Below are 20,379 nucleotides of genomic sequence, written 5' to 3'. Positions count from 1 at the left end.
GGTAGGGAGAGTGGTGGTGGCGGAGGTTGGAGAGAATGCCGCCGTGATCCACGGGTCTGAATAAGAGACATGACTGGGGCAAATGCCGTGATGGGTTTGAGAAAGGGGCAGATCGAGTGGTGGACAATTAGGCACTAGGACTTCACGGGCCCAAGTGCACATTACTGTAACTACAACACACGTCTTTTGAGGCCATTCCTCTCTCAGGGACAATGCAAGCACCACAAACATGCTCAGGCAGATACACACTGTTCCACCGGTTGTAAATTGGGGGCGGGGGGGGGGGGTTGTTGACACTTTTGTTTTCATTTTAAATTTTTATTTTGCTTTTTTATCCTTAAAAAAAAGGTGTGAATCTGTATTTTGGGAATATGGAGATCAGGTCTGTGGAAAGAAGGAAAAGTAGAACAGCTCAAAAGGAAGCGGGGACTGCCGGTGGACACAATGCAGGCAAGGGGAGAGCCCTTCTTACAGCAAACCGCAGTCTGGCTAAGGCAGAGCTGGAAACTGAGGTTAATGCCTGATTCCACAGGGTGGGGGAGGCGCCTTAGGACAGAGGTGCGACTGGAGCCAGGCCCAGTCTAGGCTGTGGCCCAGAGGGAGCCGGGACAGTCAATCAAGTGCCCTCCTCTCTGAGGACACGGCGTGACATGGACTGGACATGGTGAACGAGCCCCTGGAAGGTCTTAGGGGTGCAGCTCCCTTCGCAGACAGAGGCCTGGTGCCAGGAACTCGGCCAATTCAGAAAGAAAGGAGCGAAATCCTGACAAATGGTTTTCATTATCATCACGCAGCCTCCACCCTCGTTCTGTGTGTGTATGCTCTGTGTTTTTCTTTCTTTCTTTTTCATCTTTTCATGGGTCATAACTAAACAGCGAGGTGACTACCATCCCGCTGGATTGCACAATGGCACCAGTGGCTGGGTTGGAGCATAGCTTTCCCCAAGTAAATTCTGGACGAGAAAAATGAGCATGCTGGGAGTGAGAAAAATGAGCATGCTGGGAGTGAGGAATTTGTTCTGCACGACACCTGTGTGTGCTCTTTCGTGCTGCTAACGGAGGCGGGATGAGGGTCCACTGAGAGCTAAGACAATTCCTCAGCAGTGCAATTCTTCTTCTTAAATGAAGCCTCGCCATAGCGAAATGGGGGGCTTCCCCAGGTATCCAGGAATATAAATTGGGACCACTTGTCATTTCCCAATGTAATACGAAATCATGATTTACTTTGAATAAACTGGTGCAGCCGTGGGAAGAGTTGTCGATTCTGCTGAATACACACTCATTAAGTGCCTACCCTGGGACAGCCCATGGTCAGAAAAGCACCTAAGACCTCAAGAAGTCAACAGTCAAGCAGCTGCCTGAATTTGTCCCCAGTGCCTGGATAGCGGAGCGTGAATCTGACCATGAGGATACCTCCGTGTCGTATTCTACTTGTGATCCACGCTCCCTGTAAGGCAGCAACTACCCTAAGTAAAGATGCTGTTAACTCTGCGGGGCCCGGCACATTTTCGTGATGGCCAAAGAGCGAGCGGGCACTGTGCTCCCCAAACGCAGTCAAAGCTGGAGCAGCTTCCTCCCTCCGACTGCCACGTGGCTGAGGAAAACGGATCATTCCAAAAGCGCACGTTTCAGTTCGTTACTCAGCGTTTTCGCTGGGAGGCGATTGCAGATAATTGTCCTGCAGCTGCAGACGGGGCCACTGAGCCTGTGCGTGGCCAGCCATTCCATCCAAGACTGGGACAAAAAGCAGGGTTCTTCCTGCCAGAGACAGCCAGGTGGGGACGCGAGATGGACACGAGGCGTCGCTTTCCGTTCTGCACCCAGCCTGCCACTAACTGATTGCCTGATTCTAGCTGAATGTCTTCAGTGGTATTCATAAGAATAGCTACGATGCTAGCTAATAGCCAGGTGCCAAGCACTGGGCTAAATGCTTATTTTATTTAAGCCTCTCAATGACCCAATGTGGAAGATAGAGTTACTGTAGTTTTTGAGAGGAGACCCCGGGGCACAGAGAGGTTAAGGCACTTGCCAAAGGTCACACGGCTGGTAAGTGGTAGGGCTAAAATACAGCCAACCCCAGGCTTCAGGGCATTAGTTGGCCAGCTTGTCAAGGGAAGCACCTGGACTGCAGAATCACCAGTGGCCCTTTCTGTACAGCTCTAACAGTCTATCATTAAGATAACAATTGAGAGTCTAAAATAAGGTCATGTATAGTTCTTTGGATCTTAAACATCCGGACTTACCTCTTTAGAAACCGCGGGATGAGCTTCTGGTGTCTGTGCGTATGTAGGTACTTGTGTGTGTGTGCACACACATGTGCCCATGTGTGGTGAGCGAGCGGGAGAAACCGTCTGCCCTCATCTTTGGGATTTCTAATTACCCACAGTGTTCCAGGTCCCCGGAGACAGAGGTGCGCTGTGGGTCTCTTGTTAGCTCCGGACTGAAATGCACCAGTGCCGAGTTTTTCTTTTGTTCATGATGTCATGGTCAAATAAAACCTAAAAAAGAAACACTAGAAGATTGGGAATGTTCTGAAATATAATTATATGTGAGTCAAATGACTTTAGAAGGGGCAGCAGGTTTTCATCTCCCCTGACCTTTTTCCTAACATAATGAAAGAGCTAGATGGAACTCCTTCAAATAAGCTGAAAAAGGCCCATCAAATAGCTCCTCATTACAGTTAACCACCCTAGTGACGTTCCGACATCCCCCATCAGGCATGTATGTGTGGTACGAGCCTGCTCGGGACTGGGATAGTTAAAGCCACACATAGGAAGTAGCTAAAACAGCATAAAGCCCCCAGACAAACACACACGTGGAAATCAATTCTTCCTTCCCAGTTCTTCTCTTAGCCTCAGGTTACCCACGATTTGCATGTGCTGCATGCCTGGGCAGAGCTGGGCTGAGCTACCTCTCTCGTGCCTTGAGTCAGATTTTTCTGGGTGTGAAATCAGTGAACAAGCCAGGAAATGTCAGCACGGAAGAGCCAGGGAGCAGGAGAGACGGTGGCAGCTGTCACTCCAGGGTGTTGTGGTGTGGGAAGGTGGCCAACCCATCTTTGGGACTCAGTTTCCCCTTGTGATGTGTTTGGTGCTGGCTACCTGTGATCCAGGTTTTCGTGGATGCAGGGGGATTGAGGTGCGGCAGTTTTTGCAGTGAGACTGAAGTCCAGCTGCTCAAACAGAAGTGGCCTTGAACATACTTATGGACAAGTGTGTCTCAGGGACAAGTGTGAGTGTCTCGTGGACAGTGAGGGTGTCTCAGGGACAAGTGTGGGTGTCTCGGGGACAAGTGTGGGTGTCTCATGAACAAGCATGGGTGCCTCATGGACAAATGTGTCTCGGGGACAAGTGTTAGTGTTTCATGGACAAGTGTGAGTGTCTCATGGACAGTGAGGGTGTCTCATGGACAGTGAAGGTGTCTCAGGGACAAGTGGGGGTGTCTCATGGACAAGTGTGGGTGTCTCAGGGACAAGTGTGTCTTGGGGACAAGCGTGAGTGTCTCATGGGCAAACGTGTCTCATAGACAAGTGTGTGTTTCTCATGGACAAGTGTGTGTTTCTCATGGACAAGTGTGAGTGTCTCATGGACAGTGAGGGTGTCTCAGGGACAAGTGTGGGTGTCTCGGGGACAAGTGTGGGTGTCTCATGAACAAGCATGGGTGCCTCATGGACAAATGTGTCTTGGGGACGAGTGTTAGTGTCTCATGGACAAGTGTGAGTGTCTCATGGACAGTGAGGGTGTCTTAGGGACAAATGTGGGTGTCTCAGGGACAAGTGTGGGTGACATTTTACCAGGACCCTTACATTCAAGTCCCATAGCTCATCCCTTATCCCTCACCAATTGAAAGATGGCCTGCCTGCCTTTTTAAAAGCCCTAGAATGTTCTGTGTCTGTTAGGCCAGGGTATTTGCTGGTCTGTTACAAGACTATAGATCTTTAGCTTGTCTTTATTTCTGAAGTTACATCTGAATTGCATTATAGACTTATGTGCTGTAACGTTGCTTGACCTATTGCTCGGAAAACATACCACACACTGAGAGGAAAAGGCTAGCTCAAGAGGAGTTGAGGACATTTAATCCTATAAAGCAAATAGAAGAGTGAGACTTGAATCTGAGCTGTCGCTCACTGACAATGTTTTGTTTTCGTTCACGCGTTCCCTCCCAGGTGGCCACCCGAGGTCTGCAGCGGGTGAGAGACCTCGCTAGGTGCCAGGATTCTCGAAAGCAACCTTTGACTCCAACCAGCCTGAGAGTCCTTTTTCCCCCAATACTTCTGTCTGCTCTTAGTCCCAAGTATGGGAACGGCAGGCAGGGAAAGGCCAAAAGCAGAGCTGAAATGGATCTTTTTCTTGTGGTTTAAGGATCAGCCAGTTGGAACCAAGGAGATGTTTTCTTAGGGTTGCAGAGAAGTTTGAAAGCATATTGGATTGTTTTTGGCACTGAAGCATAGATTATAGATATATCATTAGTATTGCTAAGCCGATGGGCTATAGTACAAGAACTGCTATTTAGAAGTGCATTCTTGCAAAAGTACGCTGCCCTCAGCTCTGTAATGGAAGGCCGCTGTGCATTTAGATGTCTTATCTCCTACCACCACGTTGACGTTGTAATTACCCACGCTATGAAAACCTCTCTGCGGTGTGGGCATTGCACAGCTCATGAATCTAGGCAGGTAAATACCATGCGGACTGCGGCCAGCCGCACACACCAAGAGGCCTTGCACATGCATAGCAAATGCTCTTTGGTTCTGAAGTTCAAGGTCAGCCAACCTTGGTGGTTTCTTCCTTAAGCTGCCTGTCTCTCTGGAGAAATGCTAGGGTTTTGTAATTTACCTCAGAATCTCCCAAAGAGCCAGAGGCCCATTTCTCTTTTAGAAAAATGTGGCAGGACTCTTTAGAATTGTTAGCATTGAATACTTCCAGTCAAAAAGAATAGCAGTTTTGCTGAACTTTAACGTCTTCCTAAGTCCTTGGTGCCAGATGTACGATTTTCCTATTGGACTTGCCAAAACCACTAAATAGTTAAAACACATCAAATCATCTCTAAATGGTCAAATTGAATCCCCTCCCCACCGCCACCCAAACAAGAACTCTTAGTCAGCAAACCTCATGGTTGTATTCCATACTAGAAAATTTCTGATTAGGCTAAAAATTAGGAAAACAGACTTACAACGCGAAAGACTCCAAATTTCCTTTTTGTGTGCAGGCTTAGAGCAAGAACCACCAGAGAAAAGGAGAGAATCAAGGGAGAACAGTCATAATGATGACAATCACAGAGAGAGCACCAACAGTGATTATTATCATGCCCGCAACTACATGTTCTTAATGCCCAACATCCCCCGTGAGTTTCCCCAACACAGGCCTCTGGCAGGTGGAAGCTAGGGGAAAGGAGACTGTAGTTCATGCCAGGGGCTCTGGCATCTTTGATGTGGCAGACACTGCTCTTGGGACCAGCCGTCACTTCCGAGCACGTGCGAGGAACCGTCCAAGAGTTCTTTGTGGTCGAGCATCCCCAAATCTTTGGTATTAAAAATGCCAGCAAATAATCCTTGGGCTTAATAAGAAGCTAACCGTAACTCCAACCATCAAACAACATGTTAAGTGGCTTGCAAGGAGTAAAGAGGAGACCTTCCAATTCACATATGTCAATTATGTCTAGATACTTGGCAGGGCAGAGGGTGGTGAGAAGGGGTTCACATCCCCCAGAGAGTCTGGACACTGTATTCTTGTTGCCTCAAAGTGACCGTACCTGCACTTTACGTTTTCTGAGCTATATTAATTTCCTCATAATTTCTCTTAATTGCTAGCTCATCAAAGCCAATGTCAAGCTTCCTGTTCATCCTGTATGACAGTTGTTCTCAGCCCTTTTCCTTGGGATCACCTTGAGAGCTTCACAAAATACTGATCCCCAGGCAGCACTCCAAAACGGTTGAGTTGGGGGGTGCCTGGGTGGCTCAGTCGGTTAAGCATCTGACTTTGGCTCAGGTCATAATCTCACGGTTCACGAGTTTGAGACCCGCATCGGGCTTGCTGCTGTCAGCGTGGAGCCCACTCTGTCCTCATCTCTCTGTGCTCCTCCCCTGCTTGCTGTCTCTCTCTCTCTCTCAAAAAATAAATAAACATTAAAAAAAAACCAGTTAAGTTGGAATTTCTGGAGGTGGGACAGGTGTCAGGACTTTGTAAACCTCCTCAGGTGGTTCTAGTGTTCAGCCTGGGTGGAAGGTCACTGCTGTAGAGGATTGGGGAGGGGGGGGAGGGCAGCAGAATGGGGGAGCTAGGAGGTAGATGACATCTTCCACAAAGTTCGAGCATGGAGAACTTCGCAGGATGCTGATTGACATTTAGCAGGTTGCAATTGCTATAGCTGATGCCCCTCACTCCCCAGTAACTCCCCAGCAGAGGCATGGGTTCCTCCAATTGTATATTAATTGGGTTTTCAACAGTTTGCATTCCTCTAAGCTTCTTGGCTAAAATTGACCAAAATGTCATTGAGACCTTAAGAAAGTGAAGGGGTCACTGACACAGGCATCAACAGAGAGAGCCATACAAATAGGCTAAACCTCAGGAGGTCCTCAGGAGAACCTCTAATTCTAGCTGACTCAAGGCTGGTTGTTCTGGGGTTCTGGACCCCATGGTCATGGGGGTCCAGACATAACGTGGTCTAGACATAACGTGGACTATAATATGGAAAGTTCCATCAAGCAGGTTGCCCAGTGCAGTAGACTTCCTCTGGGTTGGCTCTCTCTTGGCCCTGGCTCCCTCACCCCATGGGGAGATTGCAGACAGAGGAGGGCCACAGTGGGCCTTCTAACGCAGTGATTCTCAAGCTTAGGTGTGCACAGAACCACCTGAGGGGTTAAAACACAGATGGCTGGGTCTCACTCAGCATTGCTAGGTCTATGATGGGGCCGAAGCATTTGCATGTCTAAGAAGTTCCAAGACATTGCTGATACTACCATGGCTCCCACTTTGAGAATCACTGCTTTAAACAGGGGGCCCTGGACAGACCAGGGTTGTCCTGGTCTAGAAGAAGTACCCTAGACTTCAAGAGCATTCCATCATGCCCTGTAAGAAGGAATAGAACACAGGTCTGCAGTGAGCTTGGCTTTATTTTCATGCATTTGTAAAAGGGTGAGAGCCATCTGATTTAGTGATTACCTCATGAGAACAGACAGCATTTTAAAATAGATATGCACTGGGGTTGGTTGCCCCTAATATCTTTGCATCAGAAATCGGGGATATTTAAATCAGATTTAATTTTAGAGCCCCAACCCTCACTAGCATAAGACTAAAAACAATGATAGCAGTTTCTGTGAAAATCATTTAGGGGTGCCTGGGTGGCTCAGTCGGTTAAGCATCATGACTCAGGTCATGATCTTGAGGTATGTGGGTTCGAGCCCCGCATCGGGCTCTGGGCTGATGGCTCGGAGCCTGGAGCCTGCTTCATTCTGTGTCTCCCTCTCTCTCTGCCCCTCCCCCTCTCACGCTCTGCCTTTCTCTCAAAACTAAACATTAAAAATTAAAACAAAAATCATAGTGTTTCAGTATTCTTGACAGTGAATTGTTCTCTCCAAAAGCAAACTACTTATACCTATGTTGATCGAGAGAAGGTCAAAAGCATAGGAGATGTGAGACGGGGTCTCAAATCTACCGCTCAGGCATCTAGATGTGATTGGCAGGTGACCCTGGTGCACGAGGGTGGCTTGGCCCAGGTTGCATCCATAGGGCCAGGGAAATTTTTGTGATAGGTCTAGGGAGAATCCCCAAGAAGGTAGCTCTGCCTAGAATTTGGGGGATTTTTTTATGGAGATCTAAACTGGAGGCCATCCTGGCTTATAGTAGAATATCCAGAATATTTCTAGCGAAAGTCACTCTTCCCTGGGTGGAAAGTGGAGGCCTTTTCTGTCACACAGGAAGTTACAGTCAGTGGGCAGGCCACTGTGGTGGGCTCCCCAAGCTCACAGGCACCTACCGATATATACGGCCCATCACCGCTTCTTACACCCAACCTGAAACCCCGTCCTGAGCTGTGTTGAACCTCCAGCTAATTCTTTTTTTTTTTTTTTTTTTTTTAATTTATTTTTGAGAGAGAGCATGAGCAGGGGAGGGGCAGAGAGAGACACACACACACAGAATCCAAAGCAGGCTCCAGGCTCTGAGCTGTCAGCACAGAGCCCGACGTGGGGCTCGAATTCATGGACCGTGAGATCGTGACCTAAGCTGAAGTTCCTCCTTCCACAAGGTTTCCATATCATGTCACATACACATCATACCTGTCACACTGTGCTTTAAATGCGTGTTCATATGCTTGCTTTTCTGCACCTCTAGATTATTTGCTCTTAGAAGTTAAGTCATATTCTTTGTGTCCTTAGCACCTAACAGAGCGGCTGGCACAGGGCCTGCGAGTTTTATTTAATTAACAGGAAAAAAAAAAAAAATGAGTTCTAGTGTGGGGGTGGGGGAAAGCATTGCTTAAGAATCCAGGAGGGATACGGTCCCCAAAATGTTAACTGAGCTCAGAGAACTACAGATGATCAGAGCTGGAGACCTTAGCTATCACAGCAGTTTGCCGTCGGACAAGGAAGCCCAGAGATGCTTAAGGATACTAAGTGATTTACCCAGGAATCAGAGGGAACTGGACCCAGATGCAGCTCTGTGGGATCCACTAGTGGTCAGTCAGTGTTGGCCAAATGGCCAGCTGAACAATTTGTGGACTGGATCCAGACCCTCTTTCCTGGGAGCGATGGAAGGCCCCACAATGCCCACCTCTTAACCCTGGGAACACGTCATGCTCCTCCAGGGCTAAACCCAACCCTGAGAGAGCGTGACTGTGTACTTTGCCACGGAATCTAACCCTTTAAAAGGGCGTTCGGGTAAATTTCCATCTCTAGACCTGAACCCCAACTGAGTATTGGAAGGTTTTTCTGGTGCTTTTGCGGCAAGAAGGATATTTTGAGCTGAGTGGGTGAGGAAGAGGAATGAAAGCACCTCGGTCCTTAATTTCATGACATCTAGTAGCGGGAAAACCACTCCAGATGCTCTCTCTAACCCCCTGTCCCGTGCCACCTCCTCTATGTGAGTAGCGACTTGATGGCTTCCTTGACATTTGCTTCTATAGTACAAGATGAGAAGGGGTTGAAGGAGGATGAGTGGTGGGGTCCACACTGGAAAAAAAACATGATGGGGCAAAGGGGTTGGGGAATTGGAGAGAATATAAACAGGAAAGCTACAGATATCATTCTTGAATTTTTTTTTTTTTTAGTGGGGGGGGTACCTCAACCCTACAAGTTCTACGATGGACATAATAGTTCATTCATTCATTTATTAAAAATGTGATGCCACTCTCTTGCTTAAAGCCCTCCACTGCCCCTCCCCATTACCCCTAGGATAAAGCCATAGCTCCAGCTATGTCCTTGCAGACCTGGTTCCTTCTGCCTCTCCATTTCATTTCCCTACATGTTCAGCAACTTTGACCTGTTCTACCTCACGGCCTTTGCACTTGCCATTCCTTCTGACTTGCAAGTTTTCTCCCTCATTCCTTTTCATCCTTCCGATCTCAACCTGAACACCATTTCCTCCAAGCACTCTTCACTGAGCAGCCTGTCTACAGGATGACCTCATTCCACCTTGCAGTCAGTCACCCTCTGTCATCTTGCCTTGTTTATTTCCTCCGTGACGTGAAAAGAATCAGAAGGTACCTTGTTTGTTTACATAAGACTGTGAGCTCCATAGGAGCAGCAACCTGTGTGTCTTATTCAGTGCTGGGTCCCCAGCACCTAGATCAGTGCTTGGCATGGAGCACGTGCTCAGGAAATATTGTTGAATGAATGAAGGAAGCACCTACATGTATGAAGTTTATAGAAGGGAGAGGAGAAGAGAACCCTTCCACTGTTCCTAGGAACCACAACCTAAACCTGAAGAGCATTTTTTTTCACACCGTATCATCTGTATATCTTCCGATTGATAAATTTTGACTTTTGGCTTGGTTCTCTGAGAGCCACAACCTAATTCGATAAGAGTTTTCTGTTATCTATCAAGATTGTCATATCTGCCACCATAACTTCTCTGAATCTTTATCAAAGGACCAACTTGTTCTCAACTGTCAGGATGTTTTCTTCTGTAAAATTTATCTGTTTTTTTTTTAAGTGGACCCATGCAATTAATGTTTATTTATTTTTGAGAGAGAGAGAGAGAGAGAGAGAGAGAGAGAGAAAGTGGAGGAGGGTCAGAGAGAGAGGGAGACACAGAATTTGAAGCAGGCTCCAGGCTCTGACCTGTCAGCACAGAGTCCAACGTGGGGCTCGAACCATGAGATCATGACCTGAGCTGAAGTTGGTCGTTTAACCAACGGAGCCACCCAGGTGCTCCTTCTGTATAATTTATCTTCAGTTAGGTAGGCTTGTCCAAAGTTGGGTCTGCTACATCTGCATGTGTGTGTGATATACAGAATAATTTCCATTTTGATGCTGGGTCAGGGGTCTCCTGGAACAGGACTCTGGTGTGGGACTGCAAGCATCTCACTGGGACCTGTGGACTATATCCAGGCAGAAACCAAGGGCTTTGGCACAAGAGTGGGAGGCAGGTGCCACCATAGGTCTGTGCAAGGTCAGCCCGTGGCAATTTCGGGAGCCAGACACTCTCTCCTGCCTGGGCTCTGATGCTGGTAAAGTCCCAGAACTCAGGGAATAGGGTTTGTCCCGCTGGCACATCCCTCCCCTCCTGCCTAGGGTACAGCTATCCACCCGCTGCAGAATACGGTGAAGTGCCCATCTAATGCCAGCTCTCTCCTCCCGCAGAGTCCTGGCCCGTGGTCGTGCAGTCCAGGGGGCTGGATGGCATGCTGGACCCAAGCTCAGCTCAGCGTCCGGGCCCAATAACGGCTTTTTCAAGGGAGCAGCTTTCTGTCCTGGCCACACTGAGGTAAGCGCCTGAGGGGCTTCTGCCTCGCCAAGGCTCCTGGCTCTGGAGCATCCAGGACAGCTGGAAATGAGCCCTAGGCTGAAGAAGGGAAGTCACATCTAACTGCTAACTAGCAGAGGCCTGGGGTGGGTCCTAGAGATCCAACACATGTGGCCCTCCTAGCCCGACTGGAAGAGAAATCCCCCCGGGCTCTCAGTCTGGCCCCACGGCTTCCAGGAACATGTTGAGAGTCTGAGCTGCCCACCCCTGAAATAGCAGAACACAGGGCCTCGAATAGAGAACATCAGTCAGACCCTCCACATGGCTCCTGGTCTGTCTGCACTGGCAACCCTGTGAGACGAAATGTCCTTGATCACGGTCATGCTCTTGGCCATGGAGCTCCAGGTCTGGGAACAGAGGCCAGCTCTGAGTTCCGCTCCTACCGGATATGCGGCCACATCGCGTTCCTTCTCCTGCGTCTGTGTCCTCCTCTGTACGACAGGAAGAATAAGGCCTCCTCCCGGGCTTGTTGTGATGGTTAAGGAGATACTTGTGCCCCATAAATGCTAATGATAATCATCATGATCTCACCTCCTTCATTTAAGGATGTGTGTCTAAGAATTCAGACCAGCAGGTTCTGGTCCCAGGAAAGCCACAGGTACCTGCGAGTGCTTTCTGGAGGCATATTTCTATCATGGGCACTTTAAGTGCTCTTGGACCAAATCTGCCTGATGCCTGGAAACCTGATAAGCCAAATGTAAAAATAATTGACTATCCACGGGATCCCCGGTGTCCAGGTTTGTGGCGCAAGGAAGGCAAAACTTACCGTCTGTTGAACGGAATTTTCATTTTGATGTCGGTGATTGGGAAGGCGCTGCCATCAGTTACGGCCTGCGTGCCCCCTCAGGGCTCTCTCCTCTGGAAGGTGCTGGGGCTGAGCAGCGCCAAGTGCCCACAGGCAGAGCCTGCCACTCAGCTGCAGAGTCCCAGGCCACTCAGAGCCACCCCCCCACCCAGCCTCCCGACACCCATGTCTCTCCTCCGTCAAGTTCAAGGATTGGACCGGACCTGTGGTTCTCAAAATGCAGCCCCCGGAGCTGCTGCAACACTATCACCTGGGAGCTTGTCAGAAACGTAGAGTCTCGGGCCCCACGCTAGACCTGCTGAGTCAGAAACTCTGGGAGTGGGGCCCAGCAGTCTCCTGTTTGGCAGACCCACCAGGTGCTTCGATGCCCAAAACCTCTGGACTTGATCATCTTGGAATGCCCCTTCCAGTCCAAGCCTCCCCCTGGGAGATGCCCACAGAGGCGCTCACTGGGCTGTATCCTGTCAAGGCTTTTCTCTGCTGCGGCCTCAGGGGTACCTCCCCGGGGAGCTGAGGAGCCGCAGGATGCCTCTCGCACTCCACACAGGCCCTGACAACTGGGGGCGTTCCAGTCTTCACAGCTGAAGTCAGCTGCATGTTTACATTTAGAGCAAGGCCAAGTGGACAGCGAAAATGACCCTTGACCCACTGGCACCACTGGAATAGACATAGCACTCATTTCTTCTTTTTTTCTCTATCCATTGATGGCTTTTAAAAAGAAAAACTTCTTTAACTTATTTTTTAAGTTTATTTATTTATTTTGAGAGAGAGAGAGAGAGAGAGAGTGCATGTGCATGGGGAGGGGCAGAGAGAGAGAGAGAGAGAGAATCCCAAGCAGGTGTTACACTGTCAGCGCAGAGCCTGACGTGGGGCTCAGACTTAAGAACCATGAGATCATGACCTGAGCCAAAACCAAGAGACAGGTGCTTAACCAACAGAACCACCCAGGCACCCCAAGACTTGTTTAATTTAAAAAGAAAGAGGTGATGGGGATTGAAGAACACACTGGTCACGATGTATAGAATTGTTGAATCCCTGTTTTGTACACCTGGAATTAATATAGCACTGTGTGCTTGCTGGAATTAAAATTAAAAAGCATGGGGAGCCTGGGTGGCTCAGTCGGTTAAACCTGAGCCTGGGTAGCTCAGGTCATGATCTCGCAGTCTGTGAGTTCGAGCCCTGTGTAAGGCTCTGTGCTGACAGCTCAGAGCCTGGAGCCCGTTTCAGATTCTGTGTCTCCCTTTCTCTCTGCCCCTCCCCTGTTCATGCTCTGTCTCTCTCTGTCTCAAAAATAATTAAACGTTAAAAAAAAAAATTAAAAAGCATAATAAAAATAAATAAATAAAAATACAGATATTTGGTATTGTCATTGCATTATGAGATAATGTCAGGCATGGCAATATTCTCATTCAGAAAAAAGAAAAGCTAGGAAGTGTATTTTAAATATTTTTAAAAAATGAATAAAAATTTTTAAAAGATTATGGTATAGGGGCATGCTATGATGAGTGATCCAATTAAAAAAAAAAAAACACCAACTTTTAATCTAGAGCCCAAATGTGAGCACATATTTGCAACGTTTTCAAATCTTAATGAAACAATCTGTCCCTGGTGCAAATCTTTACGGTGATTAAATGCCATCAGCTACCACGTGTTATCCTGACAGCGAATTGAGAAGTAAAATTTGACTTTATGAACTTTGTGAAGTCAATTCAGTTGAGCCTGCAGAGTGCTAGGCAGCGCAGCAACCTTTATGGTTGCTTAAACTCGAAGAATGTCGGAGTTGGAAGATGCCTTAAGCATCAGCAGTCACGTGGAGAAATGAAAGAACACAGAAGCAAGGAGACTTGTCCACACACTCGCTGATTCTTAGAGGTCACCTGGACGCACCAAAGGTGAACAGGAGCCCTTTCGGCCTCCAGGCAGTTTGCCTGTAGGTGGGAGAATATGAGAATGCAATGGCCCTAAGACAGTGCGAAAGAAATACTCTACAGAGGTGGAGAAGGGAGAGAGTTTATCTCTTTAGAAATAGAAAAAGGTCCCCAGGGGAGGTGGTATTTAAGTCAGGTGTTAAAAGGTGACAGGCAGGACTCCAACCAGCAAAGGTGGGGAACAGGAAAGGCACAGGGAGGGCGTGAGGGAGTATGCCTGGCAGAGAAGAGTCTGAACCAAGGGCAATGGTGGGAAAGCGCAAGGCAGGCACTGCGACAGGAGTTCTGTTTGCCTGGAATGCAAAATATGGGAGGGGAGGGGCACCTGGGTGGCTCAGTCAGAGCTCACGGCTTGTGAGTTCTTGTGAGTTCGAGGTCCGCATCAGGCTCTCTGCTGACAGCTCAGAGCCTGGAGCCTGTTTTCTGATTCTGTGTCTCCCTCTCTCTCTGCCCCTCCCCTGCTCTCTCTCATTCTCTCTCTCTCAAAGATAAATAAATATTAAAAAAAATATATGGGAGGGGAGTAGAAGGAGGGCAGGGTCTGATGGGTTCCTGGCTCCCTAGACAATTGCTCACCACTGGACCCTCTGAGCAAGGTGATGGGATCAGAGTGGTGCTTCAAGAGGTTGAATCGGGTGGCCAGGGACAGGAGGAACTGGAAGAAGAGAGGTGGGGGTCCAGGACATCAGTTGGGAGACTGTTCTGTGACCTGAACTAGGAACAGAGAGGTGAGAATAAAACAGAATTTCAAGAGATGCTACGGAAGCAGAAGGCAAAGGGCTGGAGGGGAGGCCAGGAGGAAGGAGCTGAGGCCAATGAAGAGTGGAGTTTTGGAGCTGGTGAACAAAGGGATGGTGGTTCCAGTGATGGAAAAAGGAAGAGGTTGGGGAAATACATTTAGGAGTATGGGGGGAGATGTTCACAAGAGATAGCAGCTGTGGAACTCCATCATAAACCATCAAGTGGTTGTTGAGTAAAGCCGGAGGCAGGGAATGATCATCCTAATGAGGAGTATGGGTGTGAAGGTTTTTGCTTGGGATGCCTTGCATTTAAAATGTCAGTATCCGGGGCGCCTGGGTGGCTCAGTTGGTTGAATGTCCTACTTCAGCTCTGGTCATTATTTCGCGGTTCGTGAGTTCGAGCCCCGCGTTGGGCTCTGTGCTGACAGCTCGGGGCCTGGAGACTGCTTTGGAGTCTGTGACTCTCTCTTTCTCTGCCCCTCTCCCGCTCAGGCTATGTCTCTCTCTGTCTCTCAAAAAACAAATGTTAAAAAAAATTTTTTTTAAATGTCAGTATCCATGGAAAGTTGCTCACGAGGAAGCTGGAGGTTCAGAACTGGCTTTCAAACAAGCAGTTGGGCTAGAGGTCCCGGTATGGGCGTCAGCCCCACAGAAGACGGGACTGTTACAAGAGGATGAGCTTACCAAAGGGGAGACTGTAGGAGTGGGTGGGGACCTGCGGTCATGGGAGAGAGGGAGCAGTAGGTCCCTTATTACCATCAAAACCCTAACTCTTAGTGGTTATTTTTTCCCATTTCCCCAACCAAATTCTAAGTGTTACTAATTTGGTTATAAAGGGATGAATTTCGGTTTCCTTTCTTCTCCTTCTTGTCTGAGGAGAGCCACCGTGTGTTGAGAAGAAAGGAAAGGAGCCAACGAAGGGGTTTGACTTAGCTGCCAACAAATGATCAGTTCTGTGGCCGTTGGCTGGACTATCACACCATTAGCCGGCAGAACCAGCGGCGGTCAGAAGCCCGGCTCTGCGTGGCCGGCTGGAGGCCTGGAGGAAACACCGATGTTTTCCTAAGTAACCCAAGAGAAAAGAATTTGGTGGTTTTCTTGGTATCTCACCAAAGAGCTGTCTGTTGCCAGCTGAAATAAAGCACAGTTGAGGAGAAGAATGCATCCCTTTGAAAACAGATTAGGAACGTAGCACGTAGCCATATCCACAAAATCCAAAAGAAGGCGTGCACCGCAGCGAAGAGAAGGCAGGCAGTGAGCCTCTCGGGCCATCCCCATTCACTCTTCCATTCATTTTCCTTTTATTTGTTGTGTGCCGGAACTGCGCATGGTCCCCGAGATACTTAACTTCAAATGGCACACCGTCTGACGTGCTCTTATGAGACAGACATGTTCACGATTGCCCACAGCGCGAGGAGAGGTGAGAGGGCTACGCACAAGCCATCATGGAAGACCAGAGAGGTGCACACCGAGGGATGGAGTGACTAGTGCCTGTGGAGGAGACGCGGCTCTGCGCTCCAGGTCCTTGCAGCCAGTGGGGAGACGGGCTCAAATCACTGGGCTTGAAAAACAGCCCAATCGGGGTAGTCAGTGCTATGAAAAGACGTGAATGGAGTAGGCTTGGAGAGTGAACGAGCAGCACTGTGACTGAAGAAGACAAAGTCCTTGACCACAGGACATTGGGAGGGCCCCGGACTAAGGAGGTGTGTGGGCACCTATCAGTCCTCACGACAACCCTGTGAAATCGTAGTTTTTGCCTGCTTTTTTATCAATGAGGAAACTAAGGCCCGGAAAGATTAAATGACTTCCCCTTTGCTAACCAGTTTGGAATCCGCACAAGGCTTTCTAACCCCAGATCCGATGCTGAGTTCCTGTCATTGCACTGATTTAGTAGGAGAGAACACACCCGTGTGCACACGCACTTCACAAGTTGAGCGTGGAAAGAGATCACTTTTCCTAGGGTGATCTGAGGAGCCTCAAGGAGAAGGTGGTGTCTGTGGCAGGCAGGCTGGAAAAGAGGGCAGGTCACAGAATGACCTGTGGGAGTGGGGAGGAGTGGGGGGAAGGGATGGAATGGGAAGTTTGAGCACCCTCTCCAGGGGATGCCTCTAACCCTACCAAGAGAGGGGGTGACACTTGATATACATCTGCAGGTGTGACTAGAACCCCACCAGAAATGAGTTCAAGAGCAGAGGTAACTCCACAGTTAGCTGCCTGGGGGTGGTCACTCGACTGCAGTGTGGAGCCCTATCTGGCCCAGGCTCTAGGGGAGGCTAGTACTGCCTCTTGGGGACAGACGGATTTCTGCCATTTGGTCTATACTCACATAAAAGTAAATAATAAAAAGAAAAGGCACGTTTAAGAATGAAAGAGAAAGTGAGAAGGAAGGAAGCGAAAGGGAAGGGAGGAAAGAAAGGAAAGGGAAGGGAAGGGAAGGGAAGGGAAGGGAAGGGAAGGGAAGGGAGGAAAGAAAAAGGAAAGGAAAGGAAAAGGAAATAAAGGGAAGGGAAGGGAGGAAAGAAAAAGGAAAGGAAAGGAAAGGAAAGGAAAGGAAAGGAAAGGAAAGGGAGGGAGAGAGGAGAGGAAAGGAAAGGAAAGGATAGGAAAGGGAAGAGAAGGAAGGGAGGGAAGAAAAAGGAAAGGAAAGGAAAGGAAAGGAAAGGGAAGAGAAGGAAGGGAGGGAAGAAAAAGGAAAGGAAAGGAAAGGAAAGGAAAGGAAAGGAAAGGAAAGGAAAGGAAAGGAAGGAAAGGAAGGGGAAGGGAGGGGAGGGGAGGGGAGGGGAGGGAAGAGAGGAAAGGAAAAGGAAAGGAAAGGAAAGGAAAGGAAAGGAAGGGAAGGGAGGGGAAGGGAGGGGAGGGGAGGGAAGGGGAGGGAAGGGAAGGGAAGGGAAGGGAAGGGAGGAAAGAAAGGAAAGGAGGAAGGAAAGGAAAGGGAAGGGAAGGAAGAAAGGAAAGGAAAGGAAAGGAAAGGAAAGGAAAGGAAAGGAAAGGAAAGGAAAGAAGGAATGGAGGGAGGCAGGGACAGGGAGGGAGGAAGCGTAGATTGGCTTAGTAAGGTCAGCTTTGGCGTCTATTCTTAGTCTAGTTTGTGCCGATGACTTTAGGCCTGTTCATTAATTTTGTGTGGATCACTCTCTTTGTACATGACAGAAAGATGATGAATCCTAACCTAACTCACAGATTAATGAGAAATTCGAAATGAATGCATTTGAAAAGTTTAAGAATATCCCACAACCAGGAACTATTATCAGTATCAGTATCTGTGTGTGCTGGCTGGCAGCTGAATAGGCTGGCGATGACGGTCCCAGAGCTCTATACCTTTTTGCCAAACGTGAGGCCTCATGGATTTGTAGCAAGGGTTCCGAGTCACCAGATCTCAGATCTGACCCGGTACTGCTGTCTGAAGAAAGTGTATTCGGTGCCAAGGCTTCAAGATACGTCCCCGGCAGCCCTTCCCACAGCCTTCCCAGGGGAGCCAAGCCTTCGGGCAGGACACAGTGCTGGGAACAGGTGTCAGACATATACTGCCCGCCCACAGCTGCCCCAGGCTGGCAGGCAGACAACTCAAAAGACTCAGTAAGAGCTGCTGGCAAGTTTGGGGGCTCTGTCCCTTCCCGAAAAAGCCCACCCCTAGATGGCATGACCATACCCCCAGGTCATCTGAGCCAGCCCATCCATGCCTGCTCAGATAACTGTAGCTCGCAGCCCCTGTCACTCTCAAGGGTATCCCGGTTTGAATGGTAAATCCCAGGTCACCTTGCCCTTAGACTCCCAGGTGAAACCTCATGATCCTCTAGGGAGGTCAAGGCCCAGAAGCTGCCTTTGTTCAAAACTTAGTGCACCGTGGAATAATCCTTGTTTCTGTTTCATTCCAGGTGCATAGCGTAATGTCCATGTTGTCCTACACTCTGATCACAGCTCTTTTGATCGGCATACAGGCAGAACCACACCCAGAGAGCAATGTCCCAGCAGGACACGCCATCCCCCAAGCCCACTGGACTAAGCTTCAGCATTCCCTCGACACAGCCCTCCGCAGAGCCCGCAGCACCCCGGCCGGGGCAATAGCCGCGAGGGTGGCAGGGCAGACCCGCAACATCACTGTGGACCCCAAACTTTTTAAAAAGCGGCGACTGCGTTCACCCCGCGTGCTGTTCAGCACGCACCCCCCACCTGTGGCTGCAGATACTCAGGGTCTGGACTTGGAGGCAGGTGGTGCTGCCTCCTTCAACAGGACTCACAGGAGCAAGCGGTCGTCGTCGCACCCTGTCTTCCACCGGGGGGAGTTCTCGGTGTGCGACAGCGTCAGCGTGTGGGTGGGGGACAAGACCACCGCCACGGACATCAAGGGCAAGGAGGTGATGGTGCTGGGAGAGGTGAACATTAACAACAGTGTGTTCAAACAGTACTTTTTTGAGACCAAGTGCCGGGACCCCACTCCCGTGGACAGCGGGTGCAGGGGCATTGACTCGAAGCACTGGAACTCATACTGTACCACGACGCACACCTTCGTCAAGGCGCTGACCATGGACGGCAAGCAGGCCGCCTGGCGGTTCATCCGGATCGACACGGCCTGTGTGTGTGTGCTCAGCAGGAAGGCTGGGAGAAGAGCCTGACCTGCAGGACAGCCCCCACCCTCCCCGAGCTCCCCCTCCACACCCTCCTGGGCCCCTCCCTACCTCAACCTGTAAATTATTTTAAATTATAAGGACTGCATGGTAATTTATAGTTTATACAGTTTTAAAAAATCATTATTTATTAAATTTTTGGAAGCATCCCTTGTGCCGGAGCCCCAGTCATTTTACCCCACTGTGACCACCTACGAGGCTTGGGCCGTTGCAGGGTGAATTGCCCACAGCAACCCCTGGCTGGAACCCTCGCCCCACCCCAGCCAGCTCTGCAAAAACTTCAGGGAAGGCTGACTGGGTTCAGATATTAGCCTAAGCCAGACATGATTAGAAAGGGAAGTCTGCTGGATTGCAACTTCGCTCTGCATTCCAGAGCCAAAGCTACCTAATCCTTGGATTACCTGTCCCACCGCCCCGATGCAGGAGCCTTGATTGCTTCGCGCGGGGAGGTTTGTGGAGCCTCATCAGAAGCAGATCCCCTGCCTCAGGCCCAGCCTGGGTCCTGGAGGCCCTCACCATCTAGATAGGAGGAGACGTGCACCAAAGACCTGTGAGGTAGGCTTGTTCTTAGGGGGAGAGCTGCTTTTTGCAGAAATGCTGACCAGAGGAGCGGTAACGAGATAATCTCATGAGAGCTGTCATGGTGGGTCAGATTTCATGTTAAGATTGCCTTAGTACTACTGGCTGGTCCTCGATTCATCCTCCAGTGGCTTCCTGCAGAAAGATTTCATTATCCGAGAAAACAGGAGGGCCTCCAACACTCTTCCCACCCACTGACGGCCCCACGGCAACTTCCAGGGGCCCCAGCGTTGGCCTACGAGCCAGGGAGCCAGAAAGAACTTTTTGATTTCTAACTGGGTGATGTCCACAAGTGACCAAAGGTGGACGGGGTCATGGGACCGGCAGAGAAGATGGCGGGGGAGGAAAAGAAACAGAGTGAGAACCAACACAAAAGCCAGGGAGATGCATAGGAAAGGGGGGGTCACGCCAGGAGGGAACAATGGCTTCCTGCCTGCCCTGATGGGAAAGCTAACGGGAGAGAGGAGAGGAGAGGCAGGCGAGGAGGGGGGCGATGGAGCAGAAAGAGGAGGAAGGTGTGTCATATTTACCAGCATCAGGATCCCGGGCTTCCAAGAAACCCAACACCGTGAGTAGTCATGTTTTGAGGGGTTGTCCTCATCAACACTGACTACTTCAACAGGTCTTAGAAAGAGATGGGGGTGACAGACCCCAGGGAGCAGCCTGGCCCAGGGCTCCACCCATCCTCAAGCTGCCACCTTCCCCTGCGATTTTTTAATTTTTTCCCTGAAGGCACAGTTTTTCC

The 20,379-nt window shown here is 49.5% G+C and overlaps 1 protein-coding gene across 4 annotated transcripts in view; it reads left to right on the top strand.

Moving 5' to 3' along the window:
* NGF (nerve growth factor) overlaps positions 1–19,204 on the top strand; it is a 53,760-nt gene extending 34,556 nt beyond the window's left edge. For 2 of the 4 annotated variants that reach the window (XM_027058275.2, XM_015066163.3), the window contains exons 2-3: positions 10,795–10,918; positions 18,306–19,204. In XM_027058275.2, coding sequence (XP_026914076.1) covers positions 18,318–19,043 — 726 coding nt within the window. In that variant the 5' untranslated portion in view covers positions 10,795–10,918; positions 18,306–18,317 and the 3' untranslated portion in view covers positions 19,044–19,204. Of the gene's footprint in view, positions 1–8,135; positions 9,074–10,794; positions 10,919–17,383; positions 18,007–18,305 lie in introns of those variants that run through there. The other 2 variants (XM_053214644.1, XM_053214645.1) reach the window with 2 other exon arrangements.
* Positions 19,205–20,379: the final 1,175 nt, after the last annotated feature.

This window comes from Acinonyx jubatus, chromosome C1 (genome assembly GCF_027475565.1).
Source record: "Acinonyx jubatus isolate Ajub_Pintada_27869175 chromosome C1, VMU_Ajub_asm_v1.0, whole genome shotgun sequence".
NCBI classification, from domain to species: Eukaryota; Metazoa; Chordata; class Mammalia; order Carnivora; family Felidae; genus Acinonyx; species Acinonyx jubatus.
This window is presented reverse-complemented; position numbering and strand designations above follow the sequence as displayed.